Source organism: Atractosteus spatula, chromosome 11 (genome assembly GCF_055471065.1).
Source record: "Atractosteus spatula isolate fAtrSpa1 chromosome 11, fAtrSpa1.hap1, whole genome shotgun sequence".
NCBI classification, from domain to species: domain Eukaryota; kingdom Metazoa; phylum Chordata; class Actinopteri; order Semionotiformes; family Lepisosteidae; genus Atractosteus; species Atractosteus spatula.
The window spans coordinates 33,184,278-33,209,319 of NC_142716.1; the positions used below are offsets into that span (position 1 = coordinate 33,184,278).

At 38.6% G+C, this 25,042-nt stretch overlaps 1 protein-coding gene across 1 annotated transcript in view; it reads left to right on the forward strand.

The window, feature by feature from the left end:
• Positions 1 to 2,660: 2,660 nt before the first annotated feature.
• ankrd13c (ankyrin repeat domain 13C) overlaps positions 2,661 to 25,042 on the forward strand; it is a 45,919-nt gene continuing 23,537 nt past the window's right edge. Inside the window, exons 1-3 of the mRNA XM_088926968.1 lie at positions 2,661 to 3,398; positions 9,153 to 9,194; positions 18,355 to 18,459. Coding sequence (XP_088783094.1) covers positions 3,017 to 3,398; positions 9,153 to 9,194; positions 18,355 to 18,459 — 529 coding nt within the window. The 5' untranslated portion in view covers positions 2,661 to 3,016. The remainder of the gene's footprint in view (positions 3,399 to 9,152; positions 9,195 to 18,354; positions 18,460 to 25,042) is intronic.

Sequence of the window (25,042 nt, forward strand, 5' to 3'; positions counted from 1 at the left end):
TTATAATTAAATGTGGGAATTACAAGAGAGAGGGTAACGTGAAATACGAAACGTCCGGTGTTTCAACCAATCAACGAAGAGTGCAGAGAGGGAAGTCGAGCTCTATTGGCTTGTCAACAGGAGGCGTTGTCAGACATGTGACTGCTTTGCAAAAGTAATTTTTTTCTGTAGTCGTGTCAACATGATGCAACAACATGTCGTTGTTTTAGTTACATGAATAAAAAAAATTATTTGTTTTTTTTTCTGTGTGAATGGTTTTGAGATGGGAAAGCAGGTTTCCCCTTCCTTATGCAAGAAAGAGTTAAATAAATTAAGGTCTCACTGAGAAGCATCAGCGCCCAAACGGGCATGCAAATAAGTACAAAATAAGAAGGGTTACAACCGAGAGGCCATTGTCCCATCCAGCGCTTTTGATAGTTAATAATTGATCCGAGGATCTCATCCAACCGTTTATTGAAAGCAGCTTGCTCCACACTCCCACAGCCCTTTGTGTAACGAGGTGCCTCATGTTCTCGGTTTTAAATGCTCTCCCAAGCAATTTCCATTTGTGCCCTCTGATTTATTCATTCTGAATATGCTCAGCATACAGATTTCAACTATTTGGACAGAGGCCAAATTCATCAAAGACCTACACAAATGATCTCTGACGGATTATGACGTTGGCGCTCAAATTGTATGACAATAACACTGAACATAATTGATTTTTAGAAGGGATTAATACAAATTTCATCAGATTGTTTTGGATGGGCTCACTTACCAACATTTTAATACAGTGAAATAACACGGAGAAAGACGTGTTCTCGTGTCCTCTAAATTAAAAACGTATTTTTGAAGACAAAATGTCTGTGAATAGTTGCATTTTTTTATACTCGAATTGATCAAATGAGATTCTTTTTTTGCACGAAATCGATACGACAAAGAGTCGGGGTAACTAAAACTGCGTGTTTGGGGGCTGCGTTTTTTCATTTTGACCAATAGGGGGTGCCACTTGGCTAGGACGAGATTGAGATGAAGTACAGGAAAGGTTCTCGTTACTGTTACTTCACCAGTTCTAACAAATGCGTAACCGCAACGATTCAGCAAATATGGGAGACCAAGTGGGCACATTGTCTTACAAATTAATATAAACTGCGCACGGTTTATAAGCTGTAACCACAACAGTCTTGAACTGCTATGGACTGTCGTTGTTGTTTTGCTGTCCTATATCGGATTTCTGCAGTTTATTCTAAATCATCTAAATCAATCACAACTAGACTGACACCTTGGAGGAACACAGCACAATGACCTCAGAACTAGGTGGTATTAAAGCAAATAGCCTTGTCCTCAACAGCAACGTAGATCTGAATCTGTATTGGTGTGATAGAATGAGACTTTTGCAACCCTCATTGCAATTCAATGCAGTTTACGGGATGAAAGAGACAGAAAATAGCAATTGGCACGATATAGACTTGTTCTTAACATGAATGCCATGATTGTATTGCCACAGGCTGGACGATTATCCTACTGACTTCTGAATGTTTTTTTTTCCATCAGTAACTATAGGTGTGTTCGCTGGTGAGTAACATCCGTATGACGAAGGTAGTATGCAAATAATTTGGAATTTGAGTTCTTCAGCAAGTTTTACTTCTTCATCAAGACACTGTTTCAAGTAAGAAAAAATGAACAAATATGGAAAAAAAGTATTGTATATAAAGCTAGTTATAAACTAAAAAATGTTCCTTATACTGGAAAAATTAATTCTAACGAGCTATAATAAATAAAAGGGCAGCGAAAGGACATTAAAAGTATCCACGGCTTATCCAATAAAATTCATCGTGTAGTCAGCGAAACTGTGTAAGTATATATACTGTAACCACTGTGCCGCCGTGCCACTCAAATTCTTTACGATATTTAGAAATGTATAAATCTCGGAGATATGTTGTCGTTATATTTTTTACATTATTTTTATAAGATGAGGGTGATGCGGTAGGTAGAATTGCTGCCTCGCTGCGCTAGGGCTCCGGGATCGATTTCAGACCATGGACGTGTGGAGTTTGCACGGTCTCTTCTTGTTTACGTGGGTTTCCTCCCACACTCCTAAAACGTGGTGGTAATTAATCTGGAAAAATTCGTCCTGATGTGTCAGCATGCCTGTGTCTGTGTGCAATGTGATGGACTGCCGTCCCGTCCAGAGTGTACCCTGTCTTGCGCCCGCTGCTTGCCGGGATAGGCTCCGGCGACTCTATTGGATAAAGCGCATAGAAAATGGATGGATCTGCTTATAAAAACTGAGTCGCCCAGCACAAATACGAGACCTAAAACAAAAAAAAGATATACAGATAAAGTCAGATTATCATCGTAAGGATACAGAAACCTTATTTAATGGAAAAACACCAAATGTACCCCTTATCTGAATTACGCATCTACAGTACATCACTTCATAAATATATTAAAATCCGTTAAGACAAAAAATTGGGATCCGCTTTTAATGAAGATATTTTCTGCCATCTGTCATACCACCCGCAGTTTGCTACAGTTTTATTTAACCAAAAACATCTCCTGCATCCAAAACAGCGAATAATTATTTTCAAACCCTAACTGCAGTAACTCCATACAGGTTGAAAAAACAACCACACATCGCGATATCATCTAACATCCTGCTTGAGCCTTGGAAACCCACTTGGACACTCTCGCGAGATTAGAGGCGGAAGATGGCTGTTGGGTCTTCTCTGGAGTCGGAGGATATACCCTGCAGGAGTAGTCAGCATAGGGACGTTATAGTTTGAGGGAGCGGAGTGGAGCGGTTAGGGGATCCTCGGTTTTGTGTGTGTATGCGCGGCTTGTCAGTTTTCGTTACCGTATGTTACAGTTTGGGGATTTAGTGTTTTCATGTTGTGCGGACTGCTGCTTTTGTCTCGGCATTCCCCAGCCTATCTACCGCTGGCATCCTCGCCACCGCCAGCGACACTTTCCGCCTATCTCTCCATCCCTGGCATCAGCATCCCCCTCTGCGAGTTTTTCTGAGATTTAAAGAAAAATGACCGGCGAAAAGATACGATCCCTGCGCAAAGACCACAAGCCAAGCAAAGAGGAGGATTTATTGGAGCCCGACGAGGAAGCCGCCGCCGGGACGTTCACCTCCTCCACTACCCGGACTAGTAACAGAGGCAAAGCCAATAAGATTTTTAGCAATCACAAGCTGATCAAAGCTCCGGGGCCACAGCAGCTGCATCAGCAATCTCAGATCAATGCAAACGCGAACACTAACACGGCGACGGGGACTATCGATGACAACAACAAGAACCCCATAACCCGGACGACGGAGGGTTTCCCCGTCCACGAGTGCGTGTTCAAGGGGGACGTGCGTCGGCTGTCGTCCCTGATCAGGACCCAGAACATCGCTCAAAAAGATGTCCACGGTAAGCGAACCCACTCGGGTCGCCTTCTCAAGTCAGGCTGATATGTACGAGAACTTTTTATGTCCGGTTGTGTGCTCGATATTGAGGTACATGCCCATGGCGTATTTAGACGCGGGGTCTGCCTGACGATGTAATTGTGACTTCTACAGCGGAGACATGCACCGCTGCGATGACATTTGTGTTTGGGACAGCAGTGTTACTTGGAGACCAGCCAGGAACCCCCCACCCCCCGCTGTAAAAGATTTGTGGCTTGTGGAGCATCACCGGTATTTGCTTTCCACATCCCAGATGATTCACAGCCACTGAAGTTGACAGGCTGCATTGCAAAAAACGCGTGTCTCTGGTGGGACAACTGAAACCTGCCTTCTGTAGGCATGTAGAAGGATTTGGCCTATTCCTATATAAGTTGCAGCTGTTTATGTGTTGTGCCCGGGTTGCCTTTACTGTTTTTCAGTCGTTTCACTTTTAGTAGACTGAAGTTGTGTTACCTTCCAGAGTACAGACTCTTTTTTTTAATTGCGGTGTCCACAGTACAAATAAATCCCATCTCCCATTTCGTTCACTGCATACTACTACAGTTTTATGTGAAAATTGTTTCCTGTTCACTGTCCAGTCGTACACTCTGCCTGCAGCTGTATTTAAAAAATATTTTAGGCTTTGTTTCCACGTGTATGTGCTTATGCTGCGTTGGCGAGGGGCCGTTAAAACATGCAATAAAATCTCAAATTCAGGCTTTGACGGTGGTTTTCCTGTCTTGTAAACGTGGACAAGCATGGCCATTTTGTGAAATACGTCTTCTGCCCCCTTTTTTTAGAAGACACGTTGGTAGACGACTCTCCTGGCTTCATAATTATCTTTTCTCTGAACCTGGGTATGTGGGCAAATAAGAAGAGTGTTTAACAAGTGGTCTCTTTTTGACGTGTGGATATGCCTGCCAGTACTCTTCACTAAAACCTCCTTACTTGAATTACTCTAAAATGTTATTTTCACAATCACGCGAGCGGCCTGCAGACACCTTTGTCTTGAAGAAAAGGGCAAATCATTAAATTATTGTTTAACAAGCTTGATATCCGGGAATATTTTTCGTCCTGAGAAAGATGTGCGTTGCAGTGATACTACAGTCCCAAGTGCTTTTGGTTTATATGCTGCAAGAAGAAACAGAAATGCTTGGATCAGAACATGGATTGATCAAGAACAAGCAGTCTTTAGTTTTTACAGCGTGGCATTAAAAGAAGCTTATTTTTTTTTCTCCTTGTCCTGTTTTTGTCCTTGTTGTTTAGGATTAACCTCTCCATCTGAAAATCTCTTCCTGCATGCAACCCCACCATTATCTAGAATGACTCTGACATTTGTCATTACTCTTATTTGAATCTCTTATTTAACCAGTAGGGTGAATTGAGAACAAGTTCTCATTTGCAAATGATGGCCTAGTGCGTACCAGTTTATATTTCAGAGCATTGCAGCCCCGTGGATGAAGTACAGTACCTTAGTGAAGTGTACGAAAATAGCATCCAACCTGCCATCCAAGTCCTGTGGTGTGGAGTTCAGAGCTGCTGTCCCGACAAACCGCATGTGCACCAGGATTTTGACAGGAAAGGTGTTAATGATAAATTCACCATCGCACATCTCACTGTTGAGAGGATCTGTTCTCAATGCCTGTGCGAAAATGTGTAATACTGATCATCTGTTCGCATAATCTAACTAGAAATGGTGCTTGCGAACAAATCGGTAAAACTGGTCCGTTATTCAACACGGTCTGATCGTTGGCAGGAATAATGAAGAGCTGCTGATCGGTGTTACACGTTTACTGCCAGTATTCATCTCGGGTAGAGGCGCAATGCTTCTCATCATCTCAGTTCATCTTTTTCGATCAGAATTAAAGCATGATTTAAGATTAAAAATAATTATTTCCTCTTGGTGGAACTTCAACAAAACAAGTAGCTGGTTTGTGGATGGTGCTTTGGGAAAATATAAAAAGAGTTTTTTTTGTAAACTAACAGCTCTGTAAATACAAATATCCTGACACATGGGAACAAGTGAAGGTTTATTCCATGCTCTAAAGAGAAGTAAAGAAAGAAAACGTTTCAGCTGTGGAGCCTACTTCAGGGGTCAGGCACGCAGTTACCTATTTGAATATCTTGACACATGTATACTGATGAAGCTGCTATCTATAAAGCTTCCTATTAAGTATATGCCTGATGTTGATTACTAGTATTTATTTTATGGGGTGCAATACAGTAGATATGCTTTAGTGAATTCATTTGTTTTGATTTTTTTATATGAAAAACCTTGCAAGATACACAACACATTTCTGTATTTGTTCCTGTTGGTATCATTCATGCATCTATTCATATGAAGAAAATTAAATAAAGGGCTCTACATTATCCCTTTTAGGTGAGAAAATATGTATGTATATTGTGGATTAAGTCAAAGCAATTTTAAAAGAGAAGGAAGAATAGGGACTATTGATGAAAGAGGGTGGAGAATATTAATAATGATCCAGACGTGACATCTTGGGTTATCAAATGAAAGAAATGGATCACTATTAACTGTACATTGGTAAGACAATAGAGAAAACCAAAGGAAAAAAATAAAAACAGAATATGGAAATGAAAAAACATATCTGCCCCAACTCTTTAAAGAAGAAAAATAAAGGAAAATTAAGAAACCGCACCCCCCACACAACATCCTGCCATGCATGAACAAACCACATTGTGCTACAAGTTAAAGTGTTGCAGGTTCAAGACCAGTCCTCTGCGTGTTACTTCACATAAGGCATCACCTGTGCACCAGGCTTCTTTAAATAACAGGTCTGAAGTATCAGAATTCCAGTTTAATCCTGCTTTCTACAGAAGGGGGTTTCAGACAGAGGGGTAAAGCTAAGAGCAGACTTCAGTGAGAGAGAAAAGAGAAGAGGCTTGAGTGAGCTCTGAAGAAAGCTATGAAATCTAAGACTTAATTAAAACTTAGTAAGAAATAAAGAGAGCCAGGAGTATTGACACGTCAACTATCTATACCATATATCCTGACTGATTCCACCAGTTATAGCATACCGGAGGGCTTCAAGATCTAAGGTTACAGCCAGAACATACCAGGACCAGGAACAATCACATGAAATAAAAAAAAGCTGAACACGACACTAGAGGAAATGGAGAACGAAAATAAATGTTAAATTAATAAGGAAGCACAAAACCAGGAAGGTTTATTCCTTGTTGTAGGCACGTGCAAAACTCTGTACTGCACATATCGGATGTGGCAGTAGACAAAAGTGTGACAACATAACTAGAGAAAAACAATCAGACCACATAGGAGGATCCTTTTGGACTCCCTGATCAGCCTACACACAGAATTCCTTCCAAAAAGACAAGCTTGTCATTCTTGTCACTGTACTATAAAGCCCTTTATTTAACAGTGCCCAGAATCACAGACCGCAAAACATTTTTGTGCCGGTGCCATGCAAATGCAGCTCTGATGCTAAGAGGGTCTTTTAAATTCAGACACGCAATCGTGAGGGTTTGAAGACCGCTTTCATTTACTACATTGTTCTCCGCTGAGTCAAGCATGTTATCTCCAAATATGTTGGCGATTTGCAGACAGAGATGGTTTTAGACTCAAGATACGAGGCATGCAAAAGTGAATACCGTTGCAGAGAGTTGAAGAAATAACACTCAAATATGTACCAGTTAGGGGAAGGAAAATGGTAACCCATAAAGAAAGCATTTCTAAAATCATTTAAATGTTTGATCGAAAGCTGAAGAAAGAACATGCACTCAGTGACCTGTCAGTAGAAAAATACAGAATGTGTTGCAAGGCTGCAATGAGAGTACTGTAATTGTACATCCTGACTTCAGAATTAGAGCAATGCAATTGCTGGCTGCTCAGTTTGGGGAAAACACCTGCTTCAGTTCAACTTGCATGAGTGTAGGCTTCCTTTGCTCACGCTGAGAAGTCAGTACAGTATTCTGTAGAGGTATGATGAATATCAATCCAGGCATTGGATCAGCCATTACTGGTAAAACATTCATCTCTGGTCAGAAGGTCCAAGGTGTCCAGTGTGTGCCTTTCGTTCCACCAAATGGGTTTGAAGGATAATTCCTTCCAATAGATTTGAAGGGAGAAGTGAACAGCAGAATTACGCGCAAAACTGATGAGAAAAGCACTTTGAATGTGCAGTCTATGACCCCTAATCATATTTCACAGCCTTTTTAGTGTATATTAACGAGTGGGTTCATTTCAGATGAGCTTGGTTCAGTTAATTTGGTTTGAAACAATGTCAATATGCTAGTTGTTCAAATTTATCTCAGCTGTACAGGGGTCATTGGAAACTGGATTGGAATTTTTACAATTCTTATTTTTAGGGAACTGAGTTCACTTATGCTTACACAGCAGTACTTGAGCTCCTTTTACATTGTGTGTGTATTTTGTGTCGTGTCTTTCATTTTGAATTGCACTTGGCTCTTTTTTTTGCTTTGTCCCTGCATTGTTTTCAGTTCTTAGCAGTAATTACAATATTAATCTGTTTGACAATATTTTGTTTAATGAAGAATTTGCTGTTTGCCAGTATTTCTAAAATTAAAACACATTTATTGTAGTATTGTAGTCCCAGGGAGCCCTGTTTCTGTTTTCCCTCATTTTGTTTTCATTCAGGTTTAGATAATATTCCATTCCCAGTGGTCTCAGTTCAGTTTGTCTGTGGCAATAGGACTGTGGTGTTCACACTGGTGTCCAGATGCAGAGAACTGAACTAAGTGCAAAGTGTCAGTTCATGATGGGTGATGATCCTGGTCAGATTTTAAGAATTGCCGTGCTGCAAGTACAAGAGTCAGTGTGCCTTTAAGAACAGTAAGAAACATATCAGCACAAAAAGCTCTCCATAGGGTTTAGCTCCTCTGAAAAGTTTTTGCTCTGTCCTGTTTGTTTTACTTCATCAGCAAAAGCTTCTGAGCAGCTATATCCATGATGACTACCTATCATAGTGCCCTGATGTTTCCTTGCTAAGGTGAAATGAGTTATTCTGTCAGGGCTATGTTACTTCTGTAATGTGCACACTGCATTTAGTATTTTCCATGGGAAACAGATCTCCTTTGGGGGTATTCATTAGGACACTAGATGTGTTATACCTTCACCTGTTCTTGTTTCTTGTAGTATTTTTCTATTGTCTGTTCTTAATTAAATTATACATACAAACTGTAATTTTAAAGATTTCCCAGCCTGAATGTGGTTTCGACTGTAGTGTGATTTTTCTATTATGAGAATTAAGGCATGTTTTATTCTGTCAGCTGTATTGCATTCTGTGTAGCTCAGAAGTTATGAGGAAGCTGGAAAATGGGTTCAAATAATACAAGAATGCAAACATTTCATTTTCATTATGGATTTTTCCACAGTGAGGTCTGAGCACATTCACCTTATGTTCATTGTATCATGTGAATGGTTTCACATTCTACATCTTTCAGTATCACTTATGTGTTCATAAATATTTCAATATTTACTAAAATGCTTAATTGGATCTTTGCAAATGATTAAAGATACTACTAATTAAGTACAATTCAATCACAAGTGCCAAGAAATATAATTTAAAAAGGAAGCTATAGTTCAGACATTGCCTCATTTGTTTTGTTCAGTATACTGTATGTTGCCTCACTATCAAGTGCTGTTACTCTCCTGCAGTTTGTGACATTGTATACTTTGATTCTCCATCTTGTTTTTCAACCATTTTGAAACATGGGCCTAATTTTTGTTTTGTTTTGTCTTCAGGAAACACACCTCTACACCTTGCTGTAATGCTGGGACACAAAGGTGAGTAAAAATTGCGTGTTAACCTTTGATAAATCTTTCATTCAGTTAGCCGTACATTCATGTGTCACTTGTATATTAAAAACTTTGGAGGTTTTTGGTTTTGAAAGGAACAATTGGTTTTTTTATTACAATTTGCTATTTATAAATAGCCTAAATGTTATAAGTATTATACTTATTGTATCTAACCTGTTTATAAATACTAAACACTGAATCATCTAATTCTGAAATTGAAAACGAGAGCTTTCAGATCCCTGAGCAATGTTTTAGAGTAAGCAGACCTTTAAGCTTTTATCACTTTTAATGCTTTATGATGATACAGGTGAACTACAGTTTTATCTGTGCAGCTCCACAAAAGGCTTTTGCAGTGCACTTTCACTTTTACCATCTATTCGGGCTTTCAGAAAGATTGCACCCTGTGGTATGTCCTTGTTCAGCTTGTTCATTTGGCCTTTGACGGTGACGGAAATCTTTGATCATTTTCTGTTATCATTGCAATTCAGGAATTTTTGTTCTTCTGTTTTGTTTGCTGTGCATGTAGACCAGTAATCCAATTTCAACTTCACAAATAACCAGAGGCCAGGCTTTGCTATAAATAGTGGAACACCCTGCATTGCTGTGAATAAATACACTTTCAGGTGTAAAATTAGATCTCCATTACACTCAACTTGTATAACATGTGATACCAGTAAACAACTCTTATTTTCTTGACGTATCAATGGAACACTGATAATAGCTCCATCTTAGGTAAAAATGAGAACGCAACAACTGTAATCGGTTTTGTAGGCTTCCAAGCAGGTCACCATCTGCTACCACTATACTGGGGCATTAGGGGACACACGGCCCGTAGGGTGAGTGCTTCCTACTGATTCCACTTACTGTAGACCTCTTCCAGCAGCAACCTCAGCATTCCCAGGAGGTCCCCCATCCAGGTACTGGCCAGGCTCACGCCTGCTCAGCTTCAGTGGGTTGCCAGTTGTGAGTTGCTAGTGTAGGCATAATTTAATTAAGAACAGACAATAGAAAAATACTACAAGAAACAAGAACAGGTGAAGGTATAACACATCTAGTGTCCTAATGAATACCCCCAAAGGAGATCCGTTTCCCATGGAAAATACTAAATGCAGTGTGCTCATTACAGAAGTAACATAGCCCTGACAGAATAACTCATTTCACCTTAGCAAGGAAACATCAGGGCACTATGATAGGTAGTCATCATGGATATAGCTGCTCAGAAGCTTTTGCTAAAAACAAACAGGACAGAGCATACTATTGCTATGTGTTGATAAGATCTCCATCCATTCATTTTGCATGTAGTTATATCACCCTACAACTCACAGTTGTACCGGACGATGATGATTTTCTAAGTGTTTTGCAAAGCTACTATCTTGATTAATGCAAGACCTCCGTTTTTGTGCCCAGTGCTTTATATTTTACGTCTTCACTGCTTAGTATGGAGGTGTTTAGCAGCCTGGTCTTCAAATACAAGCCTTTTTAAAAGTTGGAACAAAAAACCTGCTTCAAAATCACTATAGGCGTCTTTGAAGTGTGATTAAACTGAAATTGGATTGTCCTTTCTTTGAAGTTAAATACTACTGCACAACAGTGCCTTAACACATTCATGTTAATTGCTGTATTCGCTTCCTTTTCATATCGCTAAAAGCTAGTAGTTGTTTGCTCGCATTTTTCTGTAAGCTTTCGTGGATTAGCATCAAGTACAGGTTTGTCAAGATCTTAAATGAAACAGCGACTGGTAGGATAGCTAACCAACCAGCCCATATATAAGAAAGCCTGTATGTCTGCTAAACATGGGCGTTGGGCTGGAAATCCTTTGAGCTGTGGTTTTGGTGAATCTGGATGACCAGTGCACCATGTGTACGTGGAATATTTTGAGCAAAACCAGAATATTTTTTATCCAAAAACTGTGGTATTTATACCACGAGTCAAAGCATTGATTTCCTCCACCTCCCCATCTAAACCCTCAGAGCATGCCACTTTGTGTACATTTTCCCCCACCTGTTTTGAATACTTAATATAGAAGCTAAAGTTTCAGAAACACCATCCACAGCTCCCATCCTACAACTTTTAAAGAAGCAGCATCCCATTTTCTTCTCTATGCTGCAACATATAGTAACTAATTAATTTGGCTGATGTACAGGTGTATTTATTCAAATCAACTTATACTTGCCCCAACTTATACAGTTGGATATTTTAGTAGATGAGTAGAAGTAGATGAGGTGAAGTATGTTGCTCAGCATATAACAGCAGTGTCTCACCTGGGATTTGAACCCGCAGCCTTCCAGTTAAAGAGTCCAGATCTCTCACCAGTGCTCCGCACTGCTAAGTGTAGCTCTTACTGACTTGAGTATATAGCCCTTACAGATATGTTAATCAGAGGACTAACCACGAGGGAGCCGGGGTTGTGATGCTAACCTAACAATTTCTGACATCCTGGAGGTCACCCAACAATAACGCAGAGCAAATTTCTAAAATCTTGTTTTAAGATTTGAATTTGTGATAGGATCTACAATGGCAAAACAAAAAATGTTAGTATTAAGTGTTTTTGCATTCAGTTAGGAAGGCACTACATCAGAGATTATCAGTTGTACTGAAAAAAATGTCTGATCTGATTGTTTGACTGAAGACGTGTTTGGTTAAAGCTGAGATTTGTGTTTTGTTTGCTTAAAGCAGGGAGTTCTGACACATCTGTTCAGGGCTGGCACTAGGTTTGGTTGGTGACCGATGCATTACTGAGTGGCGGGGGAGGCTGCCAAAGAGATTTGTGTCCAGAGAGGTGGTCCCCTTGCTCTATCTTGTGCCATTATGAGGGCAGGGAGACGCCAGAAATGCCTTTTGTTAATGCATTCCCCCCACACTAGCACCAGACCTGTTTCTATTACAGCTCTTAAACAAATGCACAAGAAAGCACTTAAAAGGCCACATGAAAACAGTAAAATAAAATATATTGTTTGCAGACATGGCCTTTTCCACTTGAGATGAATTATTTAGGGCATGAAGCTTGCAGTTTCTTAAATGTTTTACGAGACACCTCTAGAGCAGTGAATGGAAAGTAATTATTATTTTAAATAAATATAAAATGCATTCAACTGTTAATGTACCGCATGTTCTTTTGCAGAGGTATTTAATTGTCAGCTACACCTCTGTTTTTTGGTGTTATATTTATTTGCCTGATGCATAAAATTTGTTTAGCCTCTATGAATGTTTATACATCAAAATACATAATTTCTAAAACAGAAATCATTCGTCTACAAATGATTAAATGGTCGAACGAAGTAATTTGCAGGGAACTCCTATTTACAACCGGGAACAACTTTTCAAATTATTATTTAGGGAAAATTATTCGCTTTTTACTGTAACATTTCCTAACTGTAATGTAATGCTTAAAATTCACAGAGCTAATCACTGACAAACATAATTTTCATCAATGTTAATATTCAGTAATTTTATAAACGTCATAAATATGGTTTATTAAGCTGTAGTTATTTCATTCTTATTTGTGCATTGAAAGCTTATTGATCCTATCCAGTTACAGTTAGTATTTCTTGTGATTTAATGGCAGACTGGCTTTAAATACTCATCCTTCACGATTGCACAATTGGTTCCAAAGTTTCTGTTTGTCGGTGAAGACGTGTAAAAGCCACATAAAATCCCCATTAAAATAAAAGTAAATGTCTACAGTTCATTACAAGTGCTCTTAACTGGACAGAATCCAGTTTAGTTTGGGTACGTCTTTGATGTATTTGAAGAGTTTAGCACCATAAATTAAGTGTTTGTTAACAACAAGTAAAATTTACCAATACTTCCTTTTTATGCCAATGTTTCTATTTAAATATATTAGGCAACCGCTACAGCGTATGGATAAATTAGCAAGATGTCTATAGTACACAGAACCAATTATCTTGACTTGAACTAATCAAAATTTCTTCCCGAACAAATTGTTAGTTAATATATCTTGCACAATCAAAGACAGAATAAAAGAGCATCATGCTCTCTGGTGATTTATGCTATGCTTTCTGAGTGTGCCTCAACAGAAGCAGAACAAAACACTTAATTGTATAAAATTTCATAAATCAGCGTTATGCCCTTACAGTTTCTCCTAGGATAGTTAAGACAGCTGCCAAGAGGAAGCGGAAAATAAAAAGAACAACAAGCTACTCCCTTGGAGTTAATCTTAACAAAAATAGGTTATAAATATTTATGTATCACTCGCTTTAGCAAGTATTCGTAAAAAAAAAGCGCTTGTTTAGCAATAGTGTATTTTCTTAACAATAGGGACGTTGTTATGTAATAAAAGATAATTGTAATACGTTGTGAAGTCACTTCTCTTTAAGACCGGCAATGCAAGATTCTGTTTTTGCCTGTAGGAGGTCACCACTGAGCACTTTAATGAGGTTCTCTTCCAAAAACACGTGGAACTCATTCCTGAGCTTGTGAGCACCCTGTCCCACATCAGCCTCCATACTTCAGTGTAAAACCATACAAGAGAGAGCGCTTCACTCCCATTTTAAAGCATGAAGTTACTGCGTCTGCAGTTCATTAAGTCGCCCGCTATGAAATTGAGCTTTTTAATTTGTTCCTCCATTATTGTGACAAGATCAGGGAGACTCCTCTGGGATTCCAGGGACGACTGAAAGAGTGGGTTGAAATGTTGGGCTGATACTTGCCATCTGCCCAAGTCCTCCGTTTCTGCCGTGGTTTGTAAAATTCTTTTGCAATTTGTCCTGTTTAGTTTCTATTTTTCACCTGCACAATCATGCACCTCTTCAAATATCAGATTGCATTTGATGGAAACGTTAGGCAACACAACAAAACCTCTGTAATGTCTTCTTTTTTATATCGGTACTCTTGTGTAGCTAGATCTGTAACTTACTCTTGATGATAAGATGGCATTCTAAGCCTCTGCATTATCACATACTCACTGAAAAAGGGGATCCTTTAGAGACATTCTGTAACCATCTGCTTTATAAATGGATATTCCCATTTTCTATGTTTATTTTTTAAAACTATCAGGGGAATGCAATGTTTACATTACAGTGAGAGACTGGGATGAAAAAAAATCTCGGAGCATAATGTTGGTTGCTAGTTGTAAAAACATTTTTAGTTTTAGTTCGCTACATACAACAGGTGGCATTTTTGTCTTTCTCCTTGGGAAAGACTTCCACTAAAACATGTGCTTTTGACCTGTGCTGTATCTGCACGAACTGCACATCCAGCAGCAAAACAGTATTTATTTTAATATAATAAATACTCTTTGTTGGTAAGTCTGTCTTGCCCTTCCCTACAATGAGTGTTGGCATTTCTGTTAAAGCCAAGTAGAGAAATTTCCCTGAATTTATAGCAAGCCTGGGGCCATGATTAGACTAAAAAGATTCAATAAGCCATTCTGCTCAGTGTTATATAAGCTGTTTTGCTAAATACCATCATACAATAAATGCACCAGATACTGGGAGATGTTGGAGCTTATTTCATTTTCTACCTGTGTGGCTTTAATTAAATAACTGTTCAGAGAAGTCTTTTGCATCAGCATCCTAATGTTGTTTTTTCACAGATGGCTGAATCTGAGTTTTCTAGTACCTTAGTGTTCTTCTGTGTAAAACGCTCCTGTCAGTGACCTGTGGATTATCCAATATATCTGTCATATCTATATTTGATTCAGTGTAATAGTAATATTACTATAATTATATTGTTGGATGTGACTGGGGCTCTGGCTTCCTAATAGAAAAGGCTGTGGGTTCAAATCCCAGGTAGGACAAAGAAGCTTCACCCTTGAGAAGGGTTCTTTACCCAGATTATTCCTGTGATCGATTTGTATAAATGAGTTGTGGGGCATACATGTAAAAATATGGACTTGTAACGTCTATATGTGGCTTTGGATAAAAGCCAAATGACAAAAGTGAGAGTAATATACAACATATAAGTGCATATTCCTTTGAATTTGTTTGCCTGATTGTATGCAGCAATCACTTAGCCATAAAAAGACAGTTGTTCTCTGACCAGAAGGGGGGATGTGTTGTTAATTTCAACAGCTGCTCATTACTGTATCCAGTTACACATAGTTCAGTTAATTAGGTTAATGTACCCCTGGGTATCGAAGTATTGTAACTTGATGTACATTCTGCGGTTATAAAATAAATATTCCTGAAGTCATTCATCACACTTCGTGTTTTACTATTGACTCTATTTAATGCAGATATTGCTGATGATATAGTAAAATTGGGACTGAAAATGGACTAAAATCAGTAGAAGTGGGTAATTTCGATACCCGAGTCACATCAGCTAGGTGCTTATGCTTGTTTCTGTGCTGTTAAATGAATCAGAGATTCTGTGATTAAAACGGATGAGACACGGGTCTATCACAGGGATTACTCCACAGGAACACGGGTTCCCACTAATACAGCTGGGTACACTGGAGCAGCTGGGGTAAAGTACCTCACTGAGGGTACAACAGCAGTGTCTACAGTGGGCACTGAACCAACAACCCACCCGATAACGAGACCACAGACTTGTGCGCTATGTTATGCTGCTTCCTTAAATTTGGAGTGCTACCGAGAAAGAAGTTCAAGACATTATCTTTGAAAAACTGGTCTTAGTTATAGCCTGTATCACATTTGATTGTCTAATGTTAAATTGATAGGGCTTTGGAAGAGGAGACGGTCACTGTCACCCGATACACTATGGTGTAGTGCAGGCCTTTTATGTTTTTGCATGTGATTACTATATGTGGCATTTGTTGTTTGTGGCACAACAGGAAGCTGTCATTCAAGCAGCAGGCTTTTCTAGTTTTATTCACCCCTTGTGTTTTCTAGTGAAAATCGAAAGAGATTTACTTTAATATATACTTTTCTGGAAGTAAGATTAAGTGATACACAAGGTGCAAATGAAATATAGAAAGAATGCCTTTTCCGTGCTATATTCATTCATATTCAAAATATTCAGATAAATATATACAGTAGGTCTTCTGGTACCAGGCGCACTTTCCGTGAAAGAGTCCCCTGTGCTTTATATTGATGTGTGTTTTATTTCTGTAAAAAGTCCAATGGTTTGTATAATCCCACACAAGGTGATATACGTTTTTTATTATTTTTTTTAACATAGCTACTAACCAGGTAAAGGAGTGAAGACAGGCAGTTTTAGGCCAGAGCTTATCCTACATTTTAATGGACTTGAAGTGCAGTTCTTACTCTCATGCTTTCAGTTATACCCATCTTAGACATTTGTTGTGTGTTATCACAAAAATATCAATAAAATTATAAGCAGTGGGTCTACTCCTGCAAGCAAACCTCTATACTTTTCTTGAGGTTAAAGTGATAAATCCACTGAGTGGCAATAGTCCTAGACAGTACAGAAAGACAAATGTTAAACTTTCTTGACACATAATCTTGTTTCATTTTGTCTCTTTAAAATTTTAATTGAAGACGACATGCAGAGGTGTTTGTCTTGCACTTACCTTTCTTTTGCAAAAACATTAACTTTGCTCATTTTAGAAACATTGAAATTAAATTATTCAAGCAATATGAATATGTATAAATGAAAATGGTTTAATAATAGATGGATGTCTTCAGTTTTATGCTTTTTTCCTGACGTTTGCATGATATTTAATGGTTTTCACTTAGAGCAAAAAGTTCCACTTTTACCTTCCTTTGACCACAAAACATTTGCCATATGGGTAGAGTACCACTTACATGCCTCGTTGTAAATACCATGCCAGATCGGAGATGGATTTGCCACTGTGCCATATTGGCCTGCTTTGCGTAGTGACTGGGATGCACATTTTTCCCATCTCAGCCATTGAACTCTGTAGCTCTTTGAAAGTCACTGTTGGCCTCACAGTTGCATCCCTAATCAACTTCATCCTTGCCCAGCTGCTCAGTTAGGGGAGAGAGAGCCAGATCTCGGCAGTATCTGCGTGGTATGATACACATTTCACTACTTAATGATCGACTTCACAGAGCTCAATGGGAAATTCCGTGTTTTTGATGTTTTTTTTAATACTTTTTTACTGATCAGTGCTTTTCTACTATTTTATCCCCAAGTTGTTTCGAAAGCTCCTTGGTCTTCATAGAAGAATTTTTCCTGACTGAGAAACCTTATAGAGAGGAGTGCGTTTATTGTAAGATTATTTGAACTGCTGTTATTGTACACAGATACCACTCAGTTGTGTTGTTTCTTGTTGTAATCTCTGCACCTAATTTAGGTTCGCCACAGTAAAGGATTTAAACACTTATGCATAATGACACGGTTTTTCCATTTTACTTTTGTATTAATAATCTATTTTCTTCTTTTTGTTTTTTACTTTGTACTGTATATATGGCGTAGTTGGTGTGCATGGATATTAATTGTTACTTTAAAGTGCCATGACTTAAAAGAAACTAAATGTTCAAAATGTGCAGGGATCTGAATCCAGTACTTTTGCAAGGTACTGGATCTAGTTGGTTTTCTTCCAGCATTTCCACCAGCTCCTTGCTCCCCTGGGAAATCATATTTCACGTCTGTAGTGCTCTGTCACTTTGCTGCCATTTTATGGTATTTTTACTCTTGTTTCATTTCAGGAAAAGGTACGTAGACTGTGCACAGTGCCTTCTTTTTTGTGAACAATCAGAAAGTTGGAATGTGCGATGTTCACATGTCAAAAAAAGACATTATCACAGCAAATGGTGCAACTTGTTCAGTTTGAGCGCAAGCGTCGCTGAGATGACAGCCTGCGAGCGTAATCTTTCCATCACGCCTCCCGAAATCGGGCGACGGTTATCATTTTTAACACAAGAGTGTGCTGCTCTGAAGGGAATATTAATAAAGGCAGCAGATGAATAATCTGCCGTCGGGTATTTTTGCACTTGTGAATCAGAATTGCAGTGGGAGGCCTGCAGAAGGTCTTCTCCGTGCCAAACAAATGGTGCCGTTACATGATGTCTTTCCCGTTTTATAATGGCCTAATGAGGGGTTGTTTTGAGGAAGAGGGTTGTGTGTCCTGTTGATTGTAATCTAGTTTCCCAACCAAAGGCGATCACTGGCTTCTAATGGATGGGAGCTTGCGGGGAAGCAGCCAGTCTCTTCAAGACATTTTAATGTTGTTGAGTATTCTAGAATGTCGTGATACAGTAACCTATCGTCAATAACTCTGTACCTTTTCTGTACTTTGCAGAGTGCGCCCATTTACTTTTAGCCCACAATGCCCCTGTCAAGGTGAAAAACGCTCAGGGATGGAGTCCTCTTGCAGAAGCCATCAGCTATGGAGACCGACAAATGAGTAAGTACACTGAACTCTTCCTGGAGCACCTGTATCCTCACTGGGGGGTAGTGGCACAGCTGAACGATGGTCATTACGCTGCAAGCGAGGGAGACGAAGCCATTTCTGCTACTTACAGAAGACACAAAATAGGTTAAAGCAGTTTGGCCTTTGTATTTCAGTTAAGCAGAACTGTTTATGAAAGATTAGTCCCTCTTTGCAATAATATCTCAATCAAACCAGTAATGCACATAGGTTCATTTTTGTTTCATTTTATCCCTTCTGAGACATGACCTGTCCTTGATCTACACTGTCAGTGTTCCTCAGGCACTTCTTTTAAAACATGTTTGAAGAGGTTTTTAGACCGTCTTACTTTGCTCATGGGAAAAATAAATATGAAAACAAGTGCATCATTTTGGATGCACAGTTACATTGGATTTAATGTTTGCATGTAACAGCTTTGCTGAAAGACATGCCCTTTGTTCTCAGACATTTGCACAGCAGGGTTTACCATTTCAATAGTGTTGGTATCAGCAAATATTTCTGGGTGTTCTTAAATTTGTTACAATGCAGGCTGAAACACCCTAGTCAGCTAATAAACTGACTAGCTCTTGTCCTGCTAAACTTTGGCTGGTTTTATTTTTCAGGCATGCATGACGATACACAGCTTTCTTTTTTGTACAAACTTTAGTGTTAAAAGAGCAGAAAATACATAATTCTCTTTCAGCATGTACTACACAAAATTAAAACTCATTCTCCTAAAAAAGTGTTGAGCTTTTGTTTTATATAGTGTATTGTAAAACATGTTTTTGAAGTTCAGCTTATTTTTGATCTTCTGGTTTTGAATCTGGGGTTTTGTTTCGGCAGTGATTCAGATGAGTTGTGAACATGCCGCTGTATTTACCAAAGCACAGATGTCCTTAATTTAACACGAATTAGCCAGTGTCCCAGGTGCATAAGCACTGAAATGCCAGAAGATCTTTTGTTCTGTTAATGACTAAGTAATATAAGAAGAGTGAAAAAGCACAATAATAGAATTTCTGGCAGTTACTCAGGTGTGTATTCTCTATAGCAGGAATGTGGCATTCAGAATAATAGTCTGCAATATTTAGTGCAGCCAGCTGGTTTACTGATTAGTGACAGAGGAAGTTGTAGGGCAAACCTTTGGAGAATGAAAATGAGACTGAGCGAGAAAAACATTTTATAACCTGTTATCAAAATGAAATAGATACAATAACTTTTTTGCGTCTTTTTCTTATTTATTTGGTTATGCATTCTGTACACTACCGTGAGCCTTCCTCTGCTGATCAATTTATGGGGAGTTCCATCCCTGTCCTTTCAGCTGTTAGCAAACAGATAAAGTACATTGAATTGGGGTACTATCTAAGGGTATCCTTTTTATTGAATTAACCTCCTGGTTGATATGTATATCTTAAAGTTCTTTCGAAAAACCTTCACTTTGTTTCACACGTAAGATTAGAACGTGTTGACAAGTTCTTCAGAAATCTTAAATTTCCACATTAGTTAGCCAATGTGAAATCAAAACTTGCTTGAGTTACTAACCGCAGCATATTTAGATGTTTTATTGTTGTCGCAGAGACGCTAATCTTTGATCTAGGACCTGCCTCTTGGTTGAATTATAGTTACTGTATATTGTGTATTTACACTTACAAGGATCCGCTACTAAATTTGAATTTATATATATATAATAAAATTTCATTTCATTTCAGTTACACCCCTATATGCCATTTATTTTTTTTCCATCATTTTAGAATATGATGACATTTCAAACTTTCTTGAATCTTATTTTTAGATTTGTTAGGTTTCAGTTTTGGTCTTGGTTAAAAATACTTAAGTTTGGCTTCTGGAATGTGTTTGTTTGTGGTTGCCTACACTAGAATTTTCCAGTTTTTCTAATTTTACTATTCAAAATATTTTAAGCATGACAGTAAGGCAATTTTGAAGAATTTTTAAGTACAATTATCCTAGCAGGATTTTATAAGCATAAGATTGTTGTTGTCAAATTTTATAGTTCTCCTTTTTGTTTATCCGATCTGTATCACACATTAATTCTTTATGGCCTGACAATTTCTCTTCCTACATTATTCACATAGATCTTTTTTGTAGTATTCCACTTTCTTCGTTTGCCTTCACATTTAAACAGATAATAAAAAATGACTACTGCTTCTGTGATTAAAGATGCATTATTATATAAGATAGATACATTAAACATTAATTAACATTAATTTAAATATTGTACATTTAATTTTCCAATTACCAATCAAATGTTAAACAAAAACATTTCCCCAGCCTCACTTCCGCATGCTTTTTTCGTTATTCCCTGTGTTTAAAAGAATGCAAAGCTTATCTTACTGCCCTGAGCCAAGTATCACGTTCCTTCTTAATGATGGGGCACTCCCCTCATGAGTGACAACTAGAGAGCTTCAGCTGCTGGAACCCCTCTTTTCACTCGAGTGAAATTCACCTGGAATCTGTTCTTCCACATTAAGGATGAATCCGTGTTCAGTAAAATCTGAAATTGAGGGCGGCGCAGTGGTTAGCATTGCTGCCTCGCTGTGCTGGGCCCCTGGGTTCAATTCTGGGGTGCTATCTGTGTGGAGTATGTATGTTCTCTTTGTGTTCATGTGGGGTTCCTCCCATAGTCCAGAGGTATGCCAGTAGGTTAACTGGCTTCTGGGAGAACTGAACCTGGTGTGTCTGTGTGTGTGTGTGCCCTGTGATGGACTGGTGTCCCATCCAGGATGTACCCTGCCTTGTGCCTGTTGCTTGCTGGGACAGGCTCCAGCTCCCAAACGACCTTGTAGTGGATGAAGCGGCTAGAAAATGGATGGATTATTGGGAAATTATAATTTAATAAAAAATATACATTGAACTGAATTAATCTACTGTACATTGTTTCCTGTTTTCCAATATTTTTCCCCGTTGTCTTCTCTCTCCTTGTATTTCTTTTTGTTTCATGTCACACAACCGCAGTAGCACACCCATATCAGAGCTCAGTGTTACAGAGTGCACTGCAGGCAAGTTGCAAATGAAGGCCTAACAGGGAGATGAAACCTTCTTTCTCACCAGCTGTGTCAATACAAGTAATTCCCCAAAGAAACTCTCTGAACCTGCTCCTGTCTTCTGTGATGTGCTGAGTTTGCAAAGTGCCCTGCGTTTGCAATGCAGTTGCTGAAATTGTTTATTTTTCCTCTTGTTACCGAGAAACATTTTTTCTTCCCCTCACACTCATCAGCTGCTAAACCTAATGTGAATTGTGATGCTTGGTTGAGATAACTATTATATCTGTGAAAGCATCAGTGTTGTTGACTTTTTTTGGGGTTATACTTTTTAGGCTAGCAGTGCCCTTGTCATTGGGCAAGAGCAGTAATGTAGATGATTGTTTGCTACCAGTCTCTCCAACAAACATATTGTAATGGTATCCTAATACACAGTCTTTTGTTCTTCATTTATGGACTAAAGTTTGTGTGCTGTGCTGACACTTTGTCCTCCCTGTTTACAGTATTGAATTGCGCCAAAGGGACATATTGAATTCTTTCGGTGGTGTACTGGCCTTGGATTTCTTCCAAGTATTATTCTGGGAAAAATAGTTGTTGTTCTCTCTGTAGTCTTTAGACTTTTCTTTTCAAGAGTACAAGGTGAAATTTTCAAAATCAATATATTCGGTGTTTACAGTCTTCCCCAAAATGCAAAACCCAGTTCTTTATCCAAATATATATATATATATTTTAAATTTCAGAACTTTGCATAAACTGAGAATATTTCACTATTAACGGTTCTAGATTTCAAAGTTGTTGCATAAAACTAATTCATCGGCTTCCTGTTTTGTGGCTTTCTGGTGTTCAGTTTTGTTGTCCATACCAGAGAATATTCTTTTTTTCAGCTGGCAGCCTCACATGGGTTAGGATGCATCTTACACCTTTAAAAATGATAACAGTGGCTCAAAATATGTCCTGCTTAACCTTCAGTTAAATACTGTAAGTGTACAATCAGATTCCACAACACCTCTATTGAACTGATGTCTTTAAAGTCCTCAGGTATCCCTACAGGAAAGAAAAATCACCTGGATTCAGATCAGGTGATAAGAGTGGAAGTCCATTTCTCTCTTTATGTTTAGGGTATCTATTTTAAAGAACTCCAGTGATGAAGAATACGTGTAGGAAGATTTTGGTGCATTAAGAACTTAAGACTCCGAAGTATACTTTGTATTCTCAGAAAAGAATACCTTCACTTTTAATATTTTTTGTCTTGAATCCTCTGTTCATTAAGACACCCTGAATGACATCTGTTCTGTTGGGTTTGAAATATCAACTTTAGATATATCAGCTACAGTACATGGAATAATCCATTCTTCAAACTTGAAAATACATTTTCATTTTCAAAGTGAAATAGTTTATATCTAACTTACAGTAGGTTGCATTACCATACTGGATGAGTGAGTCTCAGTCCTCTGTTTCAGTTACTGTTTAAGTTGGTTATTTTTGTCAGATGTGTTCTGTGAACTCCAAGCCTTTAATGACTGTTTCTGGATAGGCAGATGCTGTAACTCTTTGTTCTTTTATAAATGCCTTTTGAGTCTACTACTGTAACTCTGTCCAATTTAAATAGAATAGTATCTGTTGTGTTTTGAAGCACGCATCCTCTTGGCTGTCTCCATTTTTGGAAGTGAATTTCTGAACAGGCAGAACAAAGCAAGAATTCTTTCACATTTTCTGCATTATACCATACAGTTTCCTGTCTCCAATGTGAACTCATCACAAGTTGACAACTGAAAAACTATAGCAGTCTCAATTTCTGCAGTTTTTCATTTGAGATTTGTTTGCTTCTGTTTACACACGAAGAGAGAGATCATTTCATTAATGTTATACCTGCTACAAACTGTTTTTATTGCTCTTTTATTTGATTAAAATAAAATTTGTTAGGTCCTGCATCATATATGATGATCATATATGAGGCCAGACTACCAGACACTGCTGATTGTGTTGGCTTGATTTCTGCTTATTGTCATATCATACACAGTATGTTTGTGACAACGTTGTTCATTGTAACATGGCAACACTTTGTATAATAAAACAGATTAGAAATGAGAAATTTAGAAATTAGGCTAAAAGAGAAATATCCTGGTAGGAACAGTGTTTAGCACTGAGATTTTTAAGGACCACAGAGAGTCAGGACCTCGGTTTTACGTCTCATCCGAAGGACGGTGCCTTTTACAGTCCCCGTCACTATACTGGGGCATTAGGTCCCACATAGACCGCAGGGAGAGCGATCCCTGCTGGCCCCACTAACACCTCTTCCAGCAGCATTCCCAGGAGGTCCCCCATCCAGGTACTGACCAGACTCACACCTGCTGAGCTTCAGTGGGTTGTCAGTTGTGAGTTCAGGGTGATATGGCTGCTGGCGATAAGATGTGTCCACAGGCTGATAAGATGTGTCCTGCTTTGCGCCCAGGATTTCTTAGAATAGGCTTTGGCTCCCCTGCGACCCTGAATTGGATAAAGCACTTATTGAAAGTGATTTGAAGAGATATACATTGTAAAGCTTCCACTAACACAAAGGAATCGAGTTGCAGACTCCTAGGTTGACATTTCAACAGTCCAAATTGATCAAAGCAAAAGATATCAAATATACTGTGAGCAGAGTAGCTGGATGTCTGAGAAATAAAATTCCCAGTGTCTGGTGCCTTATGTTAATAGAAGCTCTGGATCTGTCATTCTTCTTGAGTTTAATCATAGACTCTTATAATTGTGGTTTTTATTTTATTTTTTGTAGTTGCTCTTCATGGTATTTTGCTATATATATATAAAGGTCTATAAAGTTCACATTTAATAATACCCCTTGAAAACCCTTGTGCACATGGACACAACATGCAGACTTCACACAGGAGGCTCTCCAGAAAAGAATCAAACCCGGGACCTCTCCACAGCCTGTTTACTGTGCCGTGTACACTGATAGCGATGCCAGTGGACAACATGTGATACAAGCTGCGGCGGCAGCGCTAAACATTACATCAGTTCTGTCAAGCAGGTAGTAACCGCAGAAGTAAATTATTTAGTAAAACATGTATATCCAGCACCAGTCAAGTGAACATTGGAGGGAAAAGTAGACTACATTTGGGAGTAGAAAGCGGTTCACAGCAGACCTTAACATAGTGTTTTAAGTGATGAAAATGGATTTACTCTGACATTTTTGACAGAAGCAATGTGATGTGTAGTGGCGGTATAATAATGCCATCCTGCTGAATTACAATGAAGTGAATACATTCCTTTCTGATGTGCACGATTGTTCTTCCTCTGGGATTTCCTGATGAGATGAAGTCAGCCACTCAAGACGGAATTTCTTTCCTTGCTGTATGTTCACATATGCCTGGGAGATAGCAAAGATTTCCACACTACAAGTGAAACAAAAATGTCCAAAAACTATTCTGACCTTTTGGACTCCAGCTTTATTTCAGGAGTGGCTCATCATTCTCCAACCTCTTGAAGTCTTTCCTCAAACTTGTCATTCATTGCTGGTAAGAAAAATGTGTAGTAATTGCTATAAAAAAACCTGCCCTGACAACCCTCCGAATTTTGTCTCATAT